The sequence below is a fragment of the Diadema antillarum genome, unplaced genomic scaffold, assembly GCF_040938485.1.
Source record: "Diadema antillarum isolate AM-2024a unplaced genomic scaffold, OU_Dant_1.0 seq00000876_RagTag, whole genome shotgun sequence".
Taxonomy (NCBI): domain Eukaryota; kingdom Metazoa; phylum Echinodermata; class Echinoidea; order Diadematoida; family Diadematidae; genus Diadema; species Diadema antillarum.
This window is the reverse complement of record NW_027271740.1, coordinates 393,129-415,025: the sequence shown is the minus strand read 5'-3', so window position 1 is coordinate 415,025 and position 21,897 is coordinate 393,129. Positions and strand designations below refer to the sequence as shown.

Here is a 21,897-nt window from a genome sequence, read left to right as displayed (position 1 = left end):
TGCAGTATTTGCTGGATAGGTGCCTCATGCTCACCAGGAAAAATAATGAAATCCCCATAGTGTAGAATATGATCATGAGTTTAATTGATATGCATACTTCCTGGCTCATCACTGAAAGTAACAAAGCAGCTATTCTTGTTTGCAATCTCCACTTATGCCTTGCTATCAAGGGCTACAAACTCAATCAAACAGGTGGAAATAACCACATTAGCCCACATTCATGAAGTGGTTTAAGTCAAAACCATGGTCCAAATTTAGTCCATGGACTAAAATAAGCGTGAAAAAGGTGTACCTTACACACACAAGTATCAACGTGTGGCTATCATTGCATTTCTGGTGATCTGTCACACGCATTTACACAGAAAAAATTTGCGTAACTATGGACTAAATTTAAGCCACCTTTGTGAATACGGATTATTGTGTCTCTGGCTTTCCTTCAACTGAGGTCCATTCCATCAAAGTTTTATTGATAGTCTACCTGACCTTTGTTCATGTTACTTTCACTGGAAATGTGGAAAAGAAATCTCATAATGTTTCATATGTTAATAATAAATTTAATATGACCCAACACTTGCAATCAGTGTTTTCATTCCTTTTTGATTTTGCTGTTCAACTCATGAGTCATTTTCCTTGCATAGTTCACTCACTCCAATCATTTCCAGGCATTAGTAGAAAATTATATTAGCATATTCTCTTCATCACAAGAATGTAAGAGTAAGGTGTACCAGCCAGATAATTACACATGATACCAGAACTATTCATCACTTCTCAATGAATAAGATTTCATCACAGACTCAATCTTAGTGTCATTGGTCACCATGGTAAGTTATCCACATCCACATTACCTCCACACAGCACCACACAAATTCTTTGAATGCTTGGATCCAACGTCTGAAGTTGTTTGGAGAGTATGGCTGCCATCGGTGCGGCTCCTGCTGCTTCGACCACAGTCTGAATAAGAGAGAAAAATGATCCTGCATTTTAGGACTAAATTGACAAATGGATAAGTGTATCAAAGAAATAGATGAATTGCAATTGATAAGTGTTGTGGCAACTTCATGCTGACTGAATCTATACCTGTGAGATATTTGTGATGTGGAAATGCTTACATTTGACACACTAATCCCTGCAGCGTGGCATGCAGTAATGACATGCTTTTGATATATAGATGTCACGATGTTATCATGACATCTATTTGACATATCAAATAGATTTAGCTTCATTAGAGGGTTTTAAAGAAAGGCATGGACATGATGTATGTCAACAATGAAAGAGTGCACAGGCTGAGCCACTATGTCATCCTACTTCTGGAAGATCTCTAGTATACAACGACAGGTGTGTGTATTTTGATGTGAGATACTAATAATTACATGTTCCCTGTGTCAATGAACATACGGGTATGGAGATAGAAGTGAACACCATGAGACTAGCTATATCTCAAGTTTAGAAGTAAGGAACATGCTCATGCCAAGCTCAGTGAGTTAGAGGCCCAGCAGACTTGCAACATTGTCACATATCTTGAATTCCATTACCTTTAATCTTGTCCATGTAAACTTCATGGCAGCAATTATCTCCTCATCACTCTGAAAGAAGATTACATAAATGTTTTTTCATTGATAGATCCTCATGCTCTGTGCCCACACTTCATATCATAGCACACAAAAATGACAATTCAATTCATGCTCTCTCTCTGACAACATCTTAGTAAACACAACTACTGTAAAAAAAGAAAAAAATAAAAAAAACTTGCTAAAAACAAAAACTAGAAAAGCATTCCGAGAGCGCAGACCTCCGCCAAGCAGTTACTTATCCACAAATGATCTTGCTCTTCCATAGAGATGAGTGATTTTCACCCGCTGAAAAATTGCCCGATTTCCCAATATAGAAGCCTTTGTAATGTCATAAACCCTCAGATGCGCGGTGCGTCTCTCCCCAGCAGAAACTAGAGCATGCACTTTAGTGCGCGCATGCAAACCTCAAATACGCGCAGCCTGAACTCAAGTTCATTGACCCTACCTGCCAAAATATCAAAATCCTTCATAAATTCCCCCAAAATTCTCGGATCACTACCAAAAGTTAATTGTTTTGGTACTTGTGTCATTCTCAACCTTTCCTGCAAGTTTCATCCCAATCCGTTAACCACTTTTTGAGTTATTTTGCACACGGACAAACGAACGAACAAACGAACGAACAAACCAACGGTAACGAAAACATAACCTCCCCCCTTGGCGGAGGTAAAAACAAATGTTGGCTTGAAGCTTTTTTCCAGCAATGTACAGGATCTGCAACATGTCTGAACTTTGATTGTTTCACTGCTTGCATTTTACTGTTTAATTTAGTGACAGAATGATCTGAATTGAAGATATACTGAATTTATCGACATTGCAAAGGAACGGCATTATAGGGAACCAAACTTTCAAACAACACATAAAGGGAAGAAATCGGCAAAAATATTAGTTTTTCAACTGAAATCAATCTTCATAACAGTGTTCTTCACTAGCAGCAGTCTGTTGTGCAAGTATTTTCCAAAGCAGAATATATTTCACTGGCCAACATTTTCAATACATAGTCTCTTCATGTTACGTTTTCTTTGAGGTCACACAAAATGCTGATCGTTTGAATGTGAAGGCATCACGTGTCCCTGATATGCAGTGGCAATTAACCTACCACGGTGAAGACCTGTTTCTCTACAAGATCCCGGACTATGGGCCATGGCAGCTGTCCAATCTGCTGTGTTGGGGTGGCATCAGCCACTGTCTTCAAGGTCTGTGGTGGGTTTGGCCATAACCTCTCACCTAGTAGAGACAAGGGGTGATGTCCATGGAGTGATGTAAAAAACAGTTAAATGAGAGAATGCATCGGTTTTCTTCACAAAGAAAGAATGAGAGAGTATGTGTGTGTGTGTGTGTGAGAGAGAGAAGAGATTACAGTAATACCCTTACAGAAACTGAAAGATGTCAAACACACAATTATATTTATCAACTCACTTGTCAAATGTAATATTCTAATGAAGTACACAGTGTTATCGTATTTCATCTGTCAAATAACAGTGAGAGGCGTGCTTATAACAGTGTATTGATCGTAACTGAATGTTATCAATTAGCCATCACCATAAGTCAAAAGCTACCCACATCATGTTCCTGTTCTTCAAACATATATTACCTGCTTCCAGACATCTCTGCAAATCTTTTCCCTCGACTTCAACAGCAAATACTGCAGACAGACAGACAAATAAATAGATGAAGTTAGTGGGTTATTATAGTGGGCAGGTGACTTTCGAATATAAATAGCAACATATACCCTTGGTTGTTCAATATGTTTTAATGCCCATGGCCAAAACCAGACAAATATCTCAACTGAAATTCAATTTTGAAGTTTCCCTACTGAACAATATGAAACAACATTATTTAAATTGATATCTTACCTAAACAATCAATACAATTTCATCAATTATTTCATCTTATAACAGTGAAACATTCTACTTAACACCTTGTTTTTTTCAAACTTCATTCAAAACATGACATAGTGAACTTTACCAAATAAGTAAAGTGTTTTCCACTCTACACCAAAGTGCACTGAGTTTAGATATGATAATTTTCTTTTTCAATCTATGTGCTTTGATTTCCTGTCATTCCATGACATATTCTACAGGATGAAATGACCATTAGTGTATCAATGCCCAGTCAGATAAGACCTAGAGAAATTAATACATTAGTCATTGATAACATAAGGGGAAAGTTTAGACAAAGGTACTCAACTGTTTTGACAATACAGTGGACTCCCATTATAACTTTAAAGTCCTTGGGACTGGCAGTTTCTTTCGTTATACAGTGCACTCCCGTTACAACGAACACGGTTATAACGAAATTTCGTTATAACGAAGTAAAACTTCTGGTCCTAAAATTATCGCCCTTAATGTGCTCCGTTATAATGAAATGCGGATCGCTTTCGAAAATACGTAGCGGAACAAGGCATTTACAGCGTCTCTGCATGGGCAAACGCGTCACATCACTGTGTGTTCACTTGGTGTGTCACGCACAGTTTCCGAGAGGAACTTGCGTTATTGTAATACAATAATCTGAAATTGATTAACTATTTGTTTTATTGTTCACATAGCTTTCCAGTGTATGACGAGTATTCAACAAACAGAATATCATATATGCGTGTCTTCCTTGTTTTCGTTATATATTGTATTTGTTCGGTTATTACGAAATTTCGTTATAACGAAAGAAAACTGCCGGTCCCGAGCATTTCGTTATAATGGGAGTGCACTGTATTGAAATTTCGTTATAACAGAACAAATAAGCAATAAAAATACAGAGAGTGGATAACGTTGCGGCCCTAATTTTTACTTCGTTGTAACTGGAATTTCGTTATAACCATGCTCGTTATAACGGGAGTGCACTGTAATAGATATGGCAGAGGTTTGTTTGTTTGTTTTTTGTTTTTGTTTTAGATATCACGTTAACTCAATGTGTCAATGTTATCCCAGTCTTTCAAACAGTCAATTGGTGGAAATAACCCTCTCTCCATGACATCAGTGATAAATACCTAATGAAGTGGTCTAAGTGGTCTCACCCTTGACATCTGGCTGGAGTCCCTTCACAGCCGTAGCAATGCCTGCTATCAGACCACCCCCACTTGTCATGACAAATACTGCATCAAGGTCTGGAACCTGTTCACAGATCTCTAGCCCAATTGTCCCCTGTGTAAGAGAAGAGAATGTGGACCACACAAACAATGTATAAACATGATTACTAAGAAATAAACTTATATAATCTATACATGGAAATATTTTATGATTTCTCTTTTAAATGTTCTATGTGGTTCCCTGAATAATGTATTGTACATACACAGAGAAAGAGCCATATTTTGTGTACAACAAAAGTCAATGTGAGCTACTTGGCTTAAAAAGGAATATCGCTTTTAAGTGTTTTTAAAATTACTTATGGAACCCTAATATTTGATGGGATTCACTGACTATAATGACATAACTGACCTTAAATAACTGTGATTGCAACTGAATTTGATGATGCCAACAAAGTGTAATTGTGTCTCATGCTGTCACCTTTAAATTGTGCAAGTCATCCTGTCCTACCTAAGTCATTCCACACTAAGAGAGCTAATTTTAGGTGTTACAAGAATTCTAAGAATACCAAAAAAAAAAAAAAAGAAGAAGGAAAACAAGATCACTGCACCAAATCTGGGACTCTGGAGTCACTATTTCTCTCTCAATCTGACAAGTCATAAAGTGGATGTGATTTGTCACCAACCACCCATGCCAGAGAGCCGGGTGTGGGTGGAAGGGCGTCCTTTCCCTTGGAAACCAACCTGACCCGCCATGACGTCATAGTGGTCGTAGGCAGGGACGTGAATCAAGCCGCGCTCCTCCGCTACCCTGGCACACGTTTCCTTCCTGCCACAGATAACGCATACCACGAAATATACAGGTCATGACAAGTCCAACAACATGCATTGCAGTAACATGTCCCAACAATTCGCAGAACTTTTGCTTGTTGGCATATTTAAGGTCACTTAAAGTTCAAATCCTTATAAGCATTCAAGCTCCTGTCACCACTTGACATCTCATTGTTCTCTGTTGCTGACATTTAGTGTCCCCACTTGGCGCATGTTTCGATGAAATCCAAATATAAACACTTATTGATATTCCTCTCACATTTGTTTGTCCTATGTCTTTCAGACCCTTCAGTAGACATAATCCCTACTTCAACTCTCCCTTATTATCAACTATAAAGGTAATTTTTTTATGTGTAGAGGGGTGTGGTACCTGTGCTATTAATGTGCTGTGATTCAAATACTCAGGGAGTATTTGGCTGCTACCTTGTCGGTGAATTAGTGAACACACCCTTCTTGATGAATAAGCCAATTTGATGCAAATACAATTTGACATCAAATAGTTGATTCTGTAGTGCTGAATCATACTTTAACCAGGATCATACAAGAGGAATAGGTACACACTGATATTACATCTGAAATACTGTATTCCATTGGGCATGAAGACTTTGATTTGATTGAGAAGTTTATATATATATATATATATATATATATATATATATATATATATATATATATCAGGGCTCGACACTAACTTTTTTGTTTGGTGGCCCAATGGGGCCACCAAAATCCACAATTTCAAATTTTTGGTGGCCCGAGAGAAAAATTTGGTGGGTGGCCCCCCCCCCCCCAAAAAAAAAAACAATACAAAAACATTAAAAGTCCTGTTTTTTTTAATGAGTCAAATATCTAAGTTTTATCCAGTCATAGTAAGAATTGGAAGTTGGACATACATCTACTCATAAATAAACCTCAACAAACTCGCAACACTCACTCTCAGGCACTCATTCAGTCCTTTTCATCCATCCTTTAAACAAATATAACTGCTAATTTCCGGCGCAAACAGTTACGAATTAATTGACGTACTTTTCAAAAAAATTTGGTGGCCCGAGGCGGGCCACCAAATTTGCCCTTTTTTTGGAATTTGGTGGCCCGACTTTCAATTTTGGTGGCCCCGGGCCACCGGGCCACCGTTAGTGTCGAGCCCTGTATATATATATATATATATATATATCCTTACTATATTTAATGCAAATAGTTTAACTGTGATCAAGAGTGTTTGTATGTAAATATCAAGTCTATCTATAATCTTGAGTTGCAGAGGATTACAAATGTTGTATGCCTATTCTGACTCAGTTGTCTCTTTCTCTCTCTCTCTCTCTCTCTCTCTCTTTCTCTCCCTTTTTTCTCTCACAAGAATTAAGCTAAAGCTCATATAAAATAGACTTCATTCTTTCCTTCCAAACTTTCAAGCATCTTAATGCTCAGTTCCGGTTGCTTGTAACATTGGAGTTGTGAAACCTTGCATGCTTTGATAATAACCGTTCATTGATACCATGCACTTCTGTCAAAGGGGATGAATGTGGTTATAAACAACATTTCTTTACGAAAAAGTAAAAAAAAAAATAGGTCCCAAAATGATCATATGTATCTTTACATGCTTTATTTGTTTGGCTATAACAAAATTTTTATACAACAAAAGAAAACTGCTAGTCCTAAGGACTTTGTTATAGTGGGAGACACCTATCCATGCATGGTCTAAAGACTTACCCAGGTAATTTGTTGTTTGTTTGTTTGTTTTTAACTAACTCTGAAGAGAAAAAATGATAAACTGAAGAACTTATCCATCACTTAACTGAACCCTACAAGCCTCCAAGAACACCCTTTCCCTTCCCACTGGGAAGAACTTTCATCTTCTTTTGCACCCCTCTCCATCCTGTGGGGTGCACTGTGTGCTGACCTGGACTGCTGTGTGGCCTCACAAAAGACTACCTCAGCGCCATAGCCCCTGATGGCCTCCACCTTGACCGATGGTGTTCCTCGAGGAATGACCACAGAGCATGGCATGGCAGCAAGCTGGGCTGCACAGGCCAAGGCTTGACCGTGATTTCCAGTGCTGTGGGTCACCTAGGTCAAGTTTCAGGAGAGATAATTAATCTAATAAATGGACATACCCACTCTAAATGTAATTTATTTGCAATGCACATAATAAATTATGAACATCAGTAACATATTTACAAACTGTGCTGAAGACCATGTCCAAGAATGCACATCTTGTGCAATAAATCATTTTGAAAACAGTATTTCAGTACTTTAGCAAGTCCATACTTGGTAATAAAGTTGCTATTTCATGTGAACCTTACTTGCATACACTGTCATGTGATGTTTCAACATATGATAATTAAGAAATAAATGCTATGTTATTTTTTTGTGATGACTTCCTACGTAAGCATTGTACAATCTTTTCTGATTTACAATTGATGCATAGATCAAAAGTTTCAATTACTCACCACACCTTGAGTCGCATTGTCACTTTCTTTCAAGCACATAACCTGCAGGGAATGTAAAAAAAAGAACAATTAATCTAATATATATATACATATATATATCTTTTTGGCTGTTTTTAAACCATCATCACTCAGACAAACATAATGTATGATGAAGGTATTTTATTCATTTGTTGCAAGCATCATTGTGACGGAGATTGGTACTGAAACAAATTATAGAATGGCTCACAGTGCCTGATTACTCATTGAGGAAAGCAATCACATGAATAGGCCACATAATTGCAAAACCACATGTGTGTGCATCATATGTTTAGATAGTTGTGTGCAATCATATGGTTAATAGTGTTAGGTGTAATATGCTTGTGTATTTAGATGTTAGTGGGAGTGAAGGAGTACAAAAGGGAGGGTGAGAATGAAGGTGATGAAAATAACTAAACAAAAGCTATGTTATCAATGTGAAGAGAAAATGAAAAATATCTTCCAAGGGACATTGGACTTACAAAAGATTTCTTCAGGTTACTCATCTTACAGTTTGACCTCGATTATCCAGCCATGTCGGGACCGGCGCTCATCCGGATAAGCGAATTGGCCGGATATGGGAGACACAATGTTAATGTATAGCTGCCGTCCAAGCTGCCGTCCCAGTGCACTGGCAGCTAGGCAGGTAGCGTACCCCGCAACGGTGGTGATGACTGCTCACTTTTACGATGATAATGTGGTGTGAATTTATGTTAGAATATTGTAGGTAAATCTTGTGAGTTTTGTAGAAATTTTAATTGAGTTTAAAGTCACTGTTTTTTCTCAATTTTTGGATGAAAAAAAAAAGTCCTTCACTGCATGAACGCGTCCGGATAATAGAGATTTCCGGATAAAAGGAGGCCGGATAATCGAGGTCGAACTGTATTTTATAGATACATGGCAATGTCAACGAATCTACATGTTATATCAAATGTCAAAGAAACTATGTTATATCATATCAAATGTCAAACTAATAAGTTATATTACAATCTAACCTCAAAGAATCGACATGGTATAGGATCCTATCAAATGTCCGACTGCAAGAAGACTAAATGTGACACAATGTTTCAAGGTTGAGATTTAGAGCAAGGTTTTTACTTCTCATGGCAGATGACGTTGACTCACTTCCTTCTGACACCAGTGGACTATTCTCTCTTCCTCTCTTGATTTAAAAAGTTCCAAATGGATTCAGGAAACTTAATTGATACATATGGACTATGAAAAATATTTGCTTTGAGGATATGATCTCTTCTTTTTTCACATTAATTTGACTAGAAGTGAGGACATTTCAAATTATGACAAGCTCTATTTAAAGCAATTACTGGTATAAAGGAAGTCTGAATACCACATACATATAAATTCATCTATCATATTTTCTGTTTGTCATATAGATCAAATGCAATATGGAGACAATTTCAAAAGGGTTTAAAGAAAATTATAGGTCCTACAGTAATTAATGACAAAACAGTATACCTTGAAAGGAAAGTGTGTAAAATCTTAAAGTACAGTGGATGTGAAAATTGAAAAGAGTGAGGACAAGAGGAACCATGTAAAGATACATAACAGAAACTACAAACATGTGAAGTAAGAAATCAACAACATCTCAGTGGCCATATGGTCTAACAAAATTGCCAGAATGCAAGAATAGCTGCTGAGAATCAGAGGGGTGCAATGCAGTACAGTTATCACTGGTTGTGACGCTTTCATGATTTTATTGTGATGAAAATTTCAGGCTCTGAGACTCCTTTGAAGTATATGGTCCTCTCCAAAAAACAAACAAACAAAAAATAGAACAACAAAAGCTGGGAAATAGTATAGGGGCGTGCCATACCTGCCATATTCATTTTCACAATATTTCCAAATCTGGACTTGAAAGAAAATATTGAGAGTTGATTTGCTCTTTTTATGAATACTAGTAAACTTGGGAAATTTGCAAAATCAAAAACATCATTAAATATATGGTTTGTGTATACATGTAGTCAAGTGTAATGAAACTCATTGATAGAGCCTCTGCCATTATGACAGATGGAACATTACTAATTTACTACCGTATGTGCCATATATTTCGCGAGTCTACATTTTCGCAAACCGGGAATTCCTGACAATTTCGCGAGTGGTTAAATTCGTGATCGTGGAGTCCTGTACTGAACCGAGAAATGTACATGCGTACGTCACATCCACATCGGGATCAGAGTTAATATTTTTGCGTGTCTATAATTTTGCGAATAGCACCTGACTCACGAAAGTAAAAAACTCGCGAAATATTTGGCGTATACAGTATTAGGAAACTTATTTCATGGAAGAAAAACAAAGAATGAATTTGACCTAAGACAGTATAAATGACCTCAATTAATATCCTTCAACATAACAACTCTGGATCAAAACAAAGGATTTTTATTGAAAGCATTTATTGACTGCCCTCAATAGGGTACCATTGACAGTCTTCAAAACATCATTACCATGTAAGAATATGAGTGTGTGTTAGTGGTTATGTTTACACATTTTTATATTATCTAGAGCCTGATTCTTTGAATCACAATAAGGCACAAAGTTCAATAATCAACAAATATGTGATACAATTTTGCACTATAATGACAGCTCTGATTTAAAAATACAGGTTGTATTTGCTTTCCGTACCTTCAGAAATATTTAATGAACCAAGTTGTATTCACTCACATGCACATATTGTCTCTCTCTTCCCCCCCCCCCCCCCCCCCCCAGAAAAAGATGTCTGATGTGCATGTACTGGACTTTGAGCCAAAAAAAAACCAAAAAAAAAAAACCCATATATAATCATAGACTGTTTACAGGACATCTATCTGACAATACTTTTGAATGCAATGGCAGGTTAACAGACAACAAAGGTGATGGCTAAAAGCGTTATATACAGGAATTTATTCAATGAACTGCTGGTCATTTTGCAAAGGATGATTTGCATTACATCAGGACAACAATTAATTGGAAATGATGGAGTTGATGGAAAAGATCAAAATGCAGAAATACACCGACACACTGTGATGTGACCCGAGTCTCTATTGGGTTTTGTTTTGTTTTGTTTTGTTTTGTTTCCTTTTTTGTGGTGGTAAACATTGTATACCAAGGTAGTACATTTTAAGAACTGTAGGGAGCCTACACAATCCTAGGCAATATGTCAGAATGATGTTGATTGATTGATTGATTGATTGATTGATTGACTGATTGATTGATTGATTACTTTATTGTCCACTCGGGAAATTCTTTGTACATTGGAAATCACAACAAAATGAACATTAAATACATCACAGGTACACCACATATCACAGAATTAATACGAATGAAACTAACTCATATCAACATACATACATCTTTTCTGTTACAATACAAGGAATTGTGTTTCATAATCTATACTTGATACAGACTATACAGATACTCTGCATTACTACTCTGCTCAACTAAATTAGATTTCCTGGATCATTGTATTGTAACAGTTGATAGAACAGTTATTATAACAGGGATATGTTAAATCATTTATGTTACATCGTTTAAACTGTCATGCTGTTTTGATGTTTATGAATACATGTGTGTACTGTCCATACTATGCAGGGCCTCCACAAATAACAGTGTTCAACTCACTGTGAAAACAAGACTAATAAATGAATAAATAAATATCAATCATTAGACTTTGTATTCAGACAGTGTTTGTTTCCAGTTTTTGACTCCTGTCATCTGGCTAGCAAAGAGAAGGTTGGTTGAAACATACTCACAGCATTCAGCGCACCACGGATTTTGAAGGAACCAGTCTTCTGCATGTTTTCTGCCTTGAAATACACATGCCTGCCTGTGATCTTGTCCACAGTGCCGCTGGTGAAGATAGGTGTTTTGTGAATGTGGGCCCCAATTCTCCTTGCAGCTCTGATTACATGTTCAAGTGACATCTCATTACAATTCATCATAAATTTCTAGCTGAAAAACATTGGGCATCATACCCACAACATCAACATGTCATGGGTAACACACTTTCTGAGTGACTGTTTTTTAAAAGAGAGTGTGTCACGTTACTAATCACTCTATCCGACGTGAAAATCCTACAAAGCCCATACCCATAGTAAATAATGCATGGATCGTACTACAACAGTACAAGTACACAGCACCGTAGCCAGACCCCAACTGCATCATGCACCACATACCACTAGTAATGCATAATGTGCTGTAGGGAGAATAATGCGGGATCCGTAGAGCAGCAGACGCCGGTAGTGGCAGGAAGAACTTCCGCGGTCATCTGGGCGGAGTTTGTTGTTATTGGTCCATTGGTGACCTGCGTATAACCGATAACCAATCAAGCTGATCGAAGGCAAAATTCGTCTACCGAAGACCGACACCACAAATGAATTGATTTCACAGCTCGCCCTCCCTCAGCTCTTCTGATAGAAAACAACGAGAGCACACACCGGGATGCTTCAGAGAAGAAAAAACGAATGGATTATACCCTTTGTTTGTTTCTTTTAAGGCTTCTTTTCATCTAAATCTGCTATTTTGTACACCGATAAAATAGCTCGTCGCCAGCTTCTGAGCAAGCAGCAGGGAAGAGAAGTGTCGCGTTGCATGATGTATTCAGCGTGACTGGTATCTCTCCAGCGGAGTGCAGCCGATTCGCCCCGGTACTGCACGGGTAGCAGTAGCGAGGCTGTCACGCTCACTGTTCTCAGCTCAGGGAGAAAACTGCATAGAAAGAGATCTATCATCTACATGAGGCGCATTTTAACTTGCAAGACGACGTGTCCCATTATTTGCCGCAGGATGATTTGATCTGGCGAGCCTTGGAATTTATGAAACTATCATTACATTGTCACATTTGTGCTCCGGAGATTCTTGTGCAAACATGGAAGAATAGATTTAATAAGAATTTGTCATCATGAATAATCAGCGTCCATCTTCACTGGCCGTTGGGGATCGGAAGAATCGTGTGGTTCGTGGAACAGCGGGCATGAAAAGAAGGAAAGGAGGTGTACCGCTCAGTAAAAAGGTGCGGACATGAAATTGCGCATGATACTGCATTAATTACTGGCCATTACTGCAGATATCTAGTCTAAATAGTCGTTAGAGCAGATAGAGGTTATAATTTATAAAGCCAAGCTGTACAGTATGCAGTACTGGTTGAGGTGGGGATTCTCTATGGGGTAAATTTAAATTACAGAATACCGGCAGCCAATCATGGAGAGCGCAAATCGCTCTGAAAAGAGCGTAATTACGCTTGCCGATAGCAACCATTAAAATATCAATCTGATCTGCGATATGGTCAGTGATTCGTTTGTCAACGATTGCGTTTGTTTAGGTGTGTTTTCTTATAAATTTGATCTGTGCGGTGAGAAGTGTGGTATTTACGTTGTTCTCGGGGGTGTCCCCCGAATAATGTAGTTCTAGATTCTTACGATCCTAGTCTAACGTTAGAGTTGCCGCTAAATTTACGATGTATACTCGCGTTTTTTAGAGCTGAGGATAGTCCGTATCCATGTATAGAAAACTATAGAAATTTAGGTGAGACTACAAAGCAATCACTTGTCCAGGGCTCCACACTAACTTTTATTTTTGGTGGCCCAAAGGCATACATCGAACCTTTTTTGGTGGCCCGATCAGGCCACCAAATTCTTCATTTCTGAAATTTTGGTGGCCCGACGTGTGTTTTTGGTGGCCCCAGGCCACTGGGCCACCGTTAGTGTCGAGCCCTGACTTATCTAATTGCTGGTGCTAGCTTGTACGCACTGTGTGGGTGCGCTTGACAGCCCACCATGTTGACTCAATGCAGCATACAGTGCACAAGTATATGACATACAGCTTATGCGTACGTTTGGCAGTGGTAGCGCGTATTGAGTCTACAAAACGTGCGCATGTTTACTAGTATAGTAGTGTACAGGCATAGCGGTTGAGCGCGCAATTGTCTCTTGACAATACGCGTATACGCGCTGCCTTTGCCAAACTAGTGTAGTGTGATTGATCGTGAATGACTTGTGTTGAAAAAGAGGTGAAGCAAGAAGGATGTCAGCTGTGATGACGTCATCAGGTTTAAAGTAGTTCCGTCAAAATCGGCTTGATTTTCTTTATCGTCGATTTACTCGAGTTATCTTGATTTAGAGCAGTTTTCCTTAGAAACCACTCGATTTTCAAAAAAATTGTGCACATGGTCAACCTACTTTTTGATGGCTGTTCCGTTTCTGGCCTTTTTGGGGGCCCCAGACGACGGGAAAGACGAATTTCAGCCCGTCTTGTCTTTTATAACTCAACATTTAATCAAGGCAATTCCAATAGTAGTAGATATTTAATGTACTGATCTGGAAATAGATGTAGAACACTAGAAGTAGAACTTAGTCTTTGCACACACTTACTTTCAGTTTGCTATACACTAGGCCTAAATCCAACATAACACGAAATGTGCCTATTTTATTTATGTCATGTATCAATGTCTGGAATTCCGTGCAATCATTATTAGATCTAAAAAATATATTTGTAATTTTTGTAAAGCAAGCCGTCCATATAATTTGACCATAACGCTGTCAAAAATTCAACCACAGGCTACATGTAAAACCTATGCTTTTCATAACTAGTATAACATAAATTTATAAAGCGCTTGATGTCATATTTCTGAGTAAGTGCTGCTTTTGCATGTTGAATATTGGCATAGGAGTACCATCATCAATATGAAGTGAAATTTTTTTTATCATTCTTTTTTGTTTCGTTTGTTAGAGTAATACCTACACTACAGCTACCCTATATTTGAGTTGTACAATACAATTCAGCCAGTGAATGCATTCCTCTTTGACACTGTACATCTCTTCCAAGTGTACTCGAGTCTTATATTTTTCAAAATTTGTATTTTATCAATCTAAAATCGTGTGGCAGTCTTCATAAATTGGCAGATAAATTAACTATTCTTGTCAGGTGTAGGTTGTACTGTCCATCTTCTTGTGTATAATTGCTTAGTGTAGGACCTATTCCAGCTATGGTACATTATGATAATAGATGTGATGAAAACTTGTGGGGAAGATTAACTAAATGGTTTATAAAACACCCGTAATCTGAAATAAATCTGGGGAAAAAAAGAATACTGGTGTGATACTATACCTATGTATTTATAACTGAACATCAAGAATGACCACAACTCGTTCAAATTCATGTAACGAAGTATGTCAGAAAATGGTATAAATTACATGTACATAGTAATGATATAGACATTGTTGGATGATTAAAATTTTATTGCTCAGGGATTACATGAGTCTAGTGCATGTCTTACATTTGGCAAATGACATGTCAGAACATGAATTTAGAACAGAGTAAAGTTTGATTCCCTCATGGTTTGTAAATAGAGATATGGTTAAATCCACATGAACATAGGTACCCTGTCGCCAGTAAGGTACAATTCTGTCTTTCTCACTGAATTCTGTTAAGACTTACATTACATTCTTTATCATTTGTGTCAGTATGGGCATGCATTTTTCATATTGAATTTATTACTAGTGCAAAAAGGAGGTAAATTATTGCACACAAGAAATTTGAATAATGATTACAGTCATGTCAGTTTGTGAATTGATGCACCACACTGAATAACAAAAATTTGTATTCATTGAACACCCCCCCCCCCCCCCCACACGCACACACACACGCACACACACATGTACTCACTACTACACAAAATGTAGAATGATCTTTACTCAGGATGTGACTATAATAGTGAGTCATTCCTGTCCAGTTGTAGCTTGAGGATTTCTTGTAGCAAAGATCAGAAATTTTTTATTCATCTAGTCAAAGCAATGGCAAGATTATTGATTTCTGTTCTTTTTTATTCTCTTGTATGATAAAAGATAAATAGAAGTTATAGATTATTGTTTTATAAATGTTTCCATGACAGGTCGCGTTGGACAGGGTACTTGGTTTGACCGTCAAGGACAATTCTGCATTGACATGTGATCCCAACACTGGCTATGTGGCATATCCTGCTGGGTAAGAAAGAATTTGTCAGTTACATTTCTTGCAGAAACACTATCTTTAATACCGGTACTCAATTTAATCTTATTTCAATTTATGAAATGAAATAAGATTATATTGAGTTAGCACATTCTTGTGATTTTATATCATAAGTAACATAACAAAACTGGTCATAATTAAATGTAGTCTAGTCATTCATGTTGGAAAATCACTTCATCTTGGGTTATCAAAAGGGAATTCCAGCATCGTGTCTCTATCTTGTGACACTTTGGCAGCATATTTCCATTTGTTTAGATTTCATATTCATTTTCCATCACCTGTTCTAGGAGAAACTGCCATATTAAAATGAAAATTTAATACTTGAAACATTAGAGAAAGATGATACTGGATAACAGAATCTGTCACGTTTTGTTTGTTTGTTGTTTGACAATGTGATAGAAGTACAATCATCAGCATATTCCCTGAGGTACTTTGGTACTGTGAGTGCAGGAGATTGCATTTCACACATACACAATGTCTACAAAGCACAACATCTCCCCATGATCCAAAATTGTCCTGACAGTCAATAAGAGTCACTCTGGAAAATCTGAGGACTTGTCATCACTGTACTGCAGAATCACTCCACCCTCTACCTTGGCAATCAACAACAGTGAACTCCTGTGCAATTTGGAATGTGTAATGCCAGTAAGTAGGTGGTATTACTTGCCTGCTAGAGTTATTATATTGCAGTGACCCATGGAAAATGAAATCACAGCTAGGTCCACATCTGTAACACCCATTCAGTTAACAGTACATATGAAGAGGACAAATATGTTCATCTAAATTTGGCCAGCCATGTTCACATTCTACTAGTATCAGCTTTTGCTTTAAGGAATTAGTTCAAACAGTATCATTTCTGTAATTTGATTTTATTTCTTAATGCATATTATTTCAATAACTGGCATCATTTTATCATAATGATAACAACATCATTTAAATGCATATTAAAATATTCAATTTGAATAACTTCATGCTCAGGATATGTACGGTATACTTCCGTACCAAGGATGCGCTGCACACATGTTTTCTTCCTATTAAATCGTAAATCACTGCTTATTCTTGCATTTTCATTCAATAATGTCATGATGAATTACTGTATCAACTCATACGATGTTATTTTAGCGAGATGTTGTTTCCGCAAATAGATGCCAATGCTAACGTATTATGCACTATTACCCTAGTGCATGGAGACATTTTCACATGCTGTTAAATTCGCTATCCTGGTCCAGCTATAATTTGCGAAATTCGCAAAAATTTAACCCTTGTGAAAATAATAGAGACAGTACACTACTAGTAATTCAGATCTTACATTGTCTAGAGGAAACCAATTGTAGCTTGCTGTTGTTTGAATCAGTCACAAATGTAGGAGCCTACACCTCTACACCATGACAATACATTGTATGTTAAGTGCACAAACTGTGTTAAAATGTGTTGTTCAAAGCATTTTAAATGGGTGTCCCCAGTCAGCAATGGCCATAGCTGTCACCAGGTTGACTATGATAGTTACTTAAGTTTTAACTTTCCAACTGTACCAAAGAAAAACACCACACACACTCCTGGTTACTGTGGAATGTGTATGAGGCCATTATTATGTTTGTTGTTAGGTTTCAAGGATTGTCGTATTATAGTTGTACATGACAGTGTCCTGGGTCTTTCCAAGGAGCGACTGACGTTAGTAGCTCTATGGTCTTTCAATGTCTTTGTCACTTGTGCAGTCAAGAGTGTCATCTCACAGCTCAATCTCTATTCATCAATATGCATTGATTACCACTTGGGATGTATGCATGTAAACTACTGGTACTTTGTACGACAACTTCATTGAACCAAGTATTCAGTCTGTCTGACTGTGGTCAAGCAATGTGAGCAGCTCTGTAGCTTTCACAGATGGTCAAAGCGAACACTCTGTCCTGCCATGCATGTGATATTTTTCTGTTTCCTTCTGCTCTCACAGTTAAAAAGAAAAAAAAAAGAATGCCTTCCATTTCCCTCATCTTTCGCCATGTGACCTATTTCTTCATGTATTTTCAGTAGTCATACAGAGCATGTAGGTCTGACCTGCATTCAGTGCTTCAATTTCAAGTGTTTGGAGCAATATGATATTTTGTTGGGCTTTGTTTTTCATGATTTTCACTGTCAACCAATAGAACAGAGATAATTTGCACCATATGAAAGATATGGGTATAAGTAGGCCTACTATGTATTTTGTGGTAATTCATCTTCATCATTTAATATTTAATAGTAATTGATGGTATGCATTTTCTATGCTCATAAGTGTTTGTGCTTACATGAGATGTTGTAATGCAAGCTTTGTTTGTTCATTGGGTTGTTAATTAGTAAATCTTAATCCACTTGTCACCAGTCACATTGTACACCAGTTCCTTAATACTCCAGTTGAGTTTCTCCCTCATTTCCCCCCCCCCCCCCCCCATATTTGATAATCTCCCTCTTTATAAATCTGTGTTTAATCAGTCTCTCTATACAATGTATAACGCTGTATCTCATTTCATTGATTGCTCATTTAGATAGGGCCTACCCAATGAACTTCTGAGCTGCCAAACAGCACTATCATTCACCCTACAATGTGTAGGTTGCTCTCCCTCCCCATCCCCCACCCCTCTCTCTTCCATATGGTGCAACAAGTCAGAATTTCTTATGTGTACTATTTAAAGCCATATGACAAGAGGTTGGATAGTAGTCAGATTGGGAGCAGCTGGTGTATAATTCATCTGGTTCTACCCTGCCTTGGTTGTTTTGTTTGTGTATACAGAAGGACATGTAGGACACTTTCCTGTCATAAGTGAAGTGCGTAATCTTGGGGACATGAGTTACTGCTTCTGGGAAGGTTAAAGGTAGCATACAATGACGAGCAAAATGTCTCATGCATATAAATATGTAGTGCGTCCATGGGTGCGTGTTTGTGGAGAAGGCAGGGTTCTTTAAAGTTTTATATTGTTAGTAGCTGAATTATATTGCTCTCTAGTCTAGTGCAGGTGATTCAAAGTTGTATTTTTTTCTGTAAGATGACTCGAAGTATGTGTTGAAATTCACTTCAAACTACTGGAGGCATATTTTGAACATTAGGAATGTGAATATTCTCTCGACTTCTTTAATTCCATAGAATGTTTGGAGCAAAATATTGGAGCAAAACTTCAAAATGTCATAACTTCCTTATTTTTCATCTGATTTCAGTCAAATTTTTACCATTGGACTCGTAAGATTTTACTCATTTTTATCAGACTAACTTATAGGTGATTTGGACTGGATTTCTCCTGTAAGCCTATGTACAGGTGTAGCAAAAGAGAGAATCTCTCTTTAAAATGATAGTGTGTATGATCATTATATGGGATCATGAAGTGTATGGCAATTGTGTAGGCCTATACAGCTGGGCATTTCCACAGTAAATGGGTAGTTTTAGGTTGCAAAAACATGAAAAATTAAAATTGTCTTCAGAGTATCCATATTTCAGAGTTTGGTTGCCTAATACCTATATTAAATATTTTTAAGTAGGAAAAGATAACTTTGTATTCAAATAGAGCTTGAGTGGGTATGTAAGTAAGACATGTGTAATAGCTATGGGGCGAACGCGTGTAACACATAGAGTAGGACAGAAATATTGGAATGATGGATTCCTCATACAAAGAATACAAATATTGATTTGAAATCATCTGACACTATTTATTGTGCTGATACATTATGATAAGAACAATTTAGGGTGTCCATATTTGTGAAAACATTCATTATTTGTGTCATTTTGAAGTGTGCATTCATGATTAATGCCTGAAAATTTGTGCATCATATCCGAAAGGTGAGATCATGTTTGTACTAAGTTCCTCCATAATCGGGCAAACTGTTGTCATATTCAATATCTGTATGGGTGCATGTGTGTGTGAGGAAAAGCCAAAGCTTCATTGGCATGGAGTTTCTTGAAATTCCAAAGTACATGATATGACATGTATCACTGCATTAGTGGTGAACGTATGTAACACAAGAGTAGGACAGAAACTTGAACTCTACAGTTTTTTAATTTCCAAGGTATACAATACACTCCCATTCTCCAGTATATTGTGTAGTTCATTTTAAACCGCAATGTGCAGTATATACAAAGGCTGAAATATTGAAATATTGTATGCAAAGGAGCATTTTGCTGTTGTCATTGGGTCAGCAGTTACCATTTCGTGTCCATTACACCTTGAATTGATATTCCTATATACACATACATGTAAATCAAGTGGATTGTATATTGCCTGTCCAAATTTAAAACTAAAGTGATTTGTTTTTTTACTGATACAAAATTACATACAAATGTTAAGATACAGTTTATAAGGAATTAACTAGAATTTCAGTCATCACATCCCAAACTCAATCAACACACAGGCTCTGGAAACAAGAATTAAAACTTGCATTGTTCATTTTTCTATTGCATTTAATGTCCATCAGCCACAGTCAGAAACATAAAGCAGTTAATGTACCAATACATGTAGCTGATTTCAATGTGAAAAGAAACTGTCATTTGATAGTGCAACAGTTAAATCTGTTCATTTCAATTTACATTCATTTAAAAATGAATAGTTGTAACATTCATTAAGGAAATAATCCTAATAGGAAATCAATACACAAAGAATGACACTTTCTGAATTGTTCAGTGTTTCTATAGTAGCCATGATATAAAAAATCATGGACGTACATACTCGAGCAGGATTTGAACCTACGACCCCCTGATCTCCGGACAGGCGTCATCTCCACTAGACCATCGAGCTTCTGCCTGACAGCAGAAAAAAAATTAATAAATCATGGACGTACATACTCGAGCAGGATTTGAACCTACGACCCCCTGATCTCCGGACAGGCGTCATCTCCACTAGACCACAGAGCTTCTGCCTGACAGCAATGAAAACATCTTGACAGAAAAATTCCATGAATTTGAAAGCGCCCTTTTCTTTGCCTGCCATTTCAATGCAGTATGGTGTATCTAGGCTCATACAGGCTCCATAAACAAGAATTAAACTTGCATTGTTCACTCTTCTATCGCCTTAATGTCCATCAGCCATAGTTAAGAAACATATGGTTTATCAAGAATAATACTGATATCTCCTTATACTTTCGGCTTTATTGCAAACATTTTAAATGGTAGGATATTGTGATACAACAGACCGACACATATGCATCAAATGTGATATCTTGAACATATTTCAAATCACTGCTCCCAAAGGTAAACTGGACCTTTAATGTAAATCAGTCACAGTAAGAAACATAAAAAAGTTAATGTGCCATCAACTGTTTTCGAAGAATAACACTTTCCGAAATGTTCAGGTACTGTCAGAGAACTCTTAACTTTACAATCTATGAGTTGATTTGTAAATTAGACCAAAAAAAAAAAAAACACACGCACAAAAAAACCCCCCACCCTTTTTATGTGCCCGCCCATTCGATACATATGCATTCAAATGGTGTATAAGGCCCATCCTGGAATTTCAGTCATCATATTCCAAACTCAATCAACATACAGGCTCTGAACACAATAAAAATTGACATTGTTCGTTCTTGTATCGCCTTAATGTTCATCAGCCACAGTAAGAAACAAAGCAGCTAATGTAACAACTTTTTTTATTCAGTTGTATCCCTGTTTATATCTTGCTTTACAACAAAAGGGATGGTAAGTATTGATTTAGGTGATGGCTCAGCTTTTAACTTTTTGAAATAGCATATACCAGGTAGGTTCTCTTAAAGGACAAGTTCACCTTCATAAACATAAGGATTGAGAGAATGTAGCAATATTAGTAGAACACATCATTGAAAGTTTGAGGAAAATCAGACAATCCGTTCAAAAGTTATGAATTTTTGAAGTTTTTGTGCAGTACCCGCTGGATGAGAAGACTACTGCAGTGTATGAATAACTTAGATGTCACATGCGTACAACAATATAAGGAAAATATAAAGAGAATTTCACAAAATTCCATCTTTTGAAAAAAGTACACATTCCCCTGACTCGTTACCGACAAATGTTATGGGTAATATTATTCCG

At 37.2% G+C, this 21,897-nt stretch overlaps 2 protein-coding genes across 2 annotated transcripts in view; one reads left to right on the top strand and one right to left on the bottom strand.

Annotated features, from left to right (window-relative positions):
- Nucleotides 1–674: 674 nt before the first annotated feature.
- LOC139740728 (serine racemase-like) lies at nt 675–11,911 on the bottom strand. The gene is made up of 9 exons (XM_071651296.1): nt 11,624–11,911; nt 7,866–7,907; nt 7,316–7,482; nt 5,332–5,416; nt 4,579–4,705; nt 3,163–3,213; nt 2,668–2,795; nt 1,533–1,583; nt 675–951 (listed from the first exon to the last, which is right to left on the bottom strand). Exons 1-9 carry the CDS (start codon nt 11,810–11,812, stop codon nt 814–816), a joined length of 978 nt encoding a protein of 325 aa, XP_071507397.1. The 5' UTR covers nt 11,813–11,911; the 3' UTR covers nt 675–813.
- A 706-nt stretch (nt 11,912–12,617) lies between these two features.
- Nucleotides 12,618–21,897, top strand: part of LOC139740703 (uncharacterized) — an 86,685-nt gene continuing 77,405 nt past the window's right edge. The window contains exons 1-2 of the mRNA XM_071651271.1: nt 12,618–12,882; nt 15,760–15,851. Of these exons, the coding sequence (XP_071507372.1) occupies nt 12,772–12,882; nt 15,760–15,851 (203 nt within the window). The 5' untranslated portion in view covers nt 12,618–12,771. The remainder of the gene's footprint in view (nt 12,883–15,759; nt 15,852–21,897) is intronic.

Bases quoted from the DNA above. Each gene is read 5' to 3' on its own strand.
- LOC139740728 (XM_071651296.1), bottom strand. From the start codon at position 11,812: ATGATGAATTGTAATGAGATGTCACTTGAACATGTAATCAGAGCTGCA. The intron at 7,908-11,623 runs GTGAGTATGTTT...CATTCCCTGCAG, and splicing joins TCCGTGGTGCGCTGAATGCT to GTTATGTGCTTGAAAGAAAG. The intron at 5,417-7,315 runs GTCAGCACACAG...TATCTGTGGCAG, and splicing joins GAGGCCACACAGCAGTCCAG to GAAGGAAACGTGTGCCAGGG.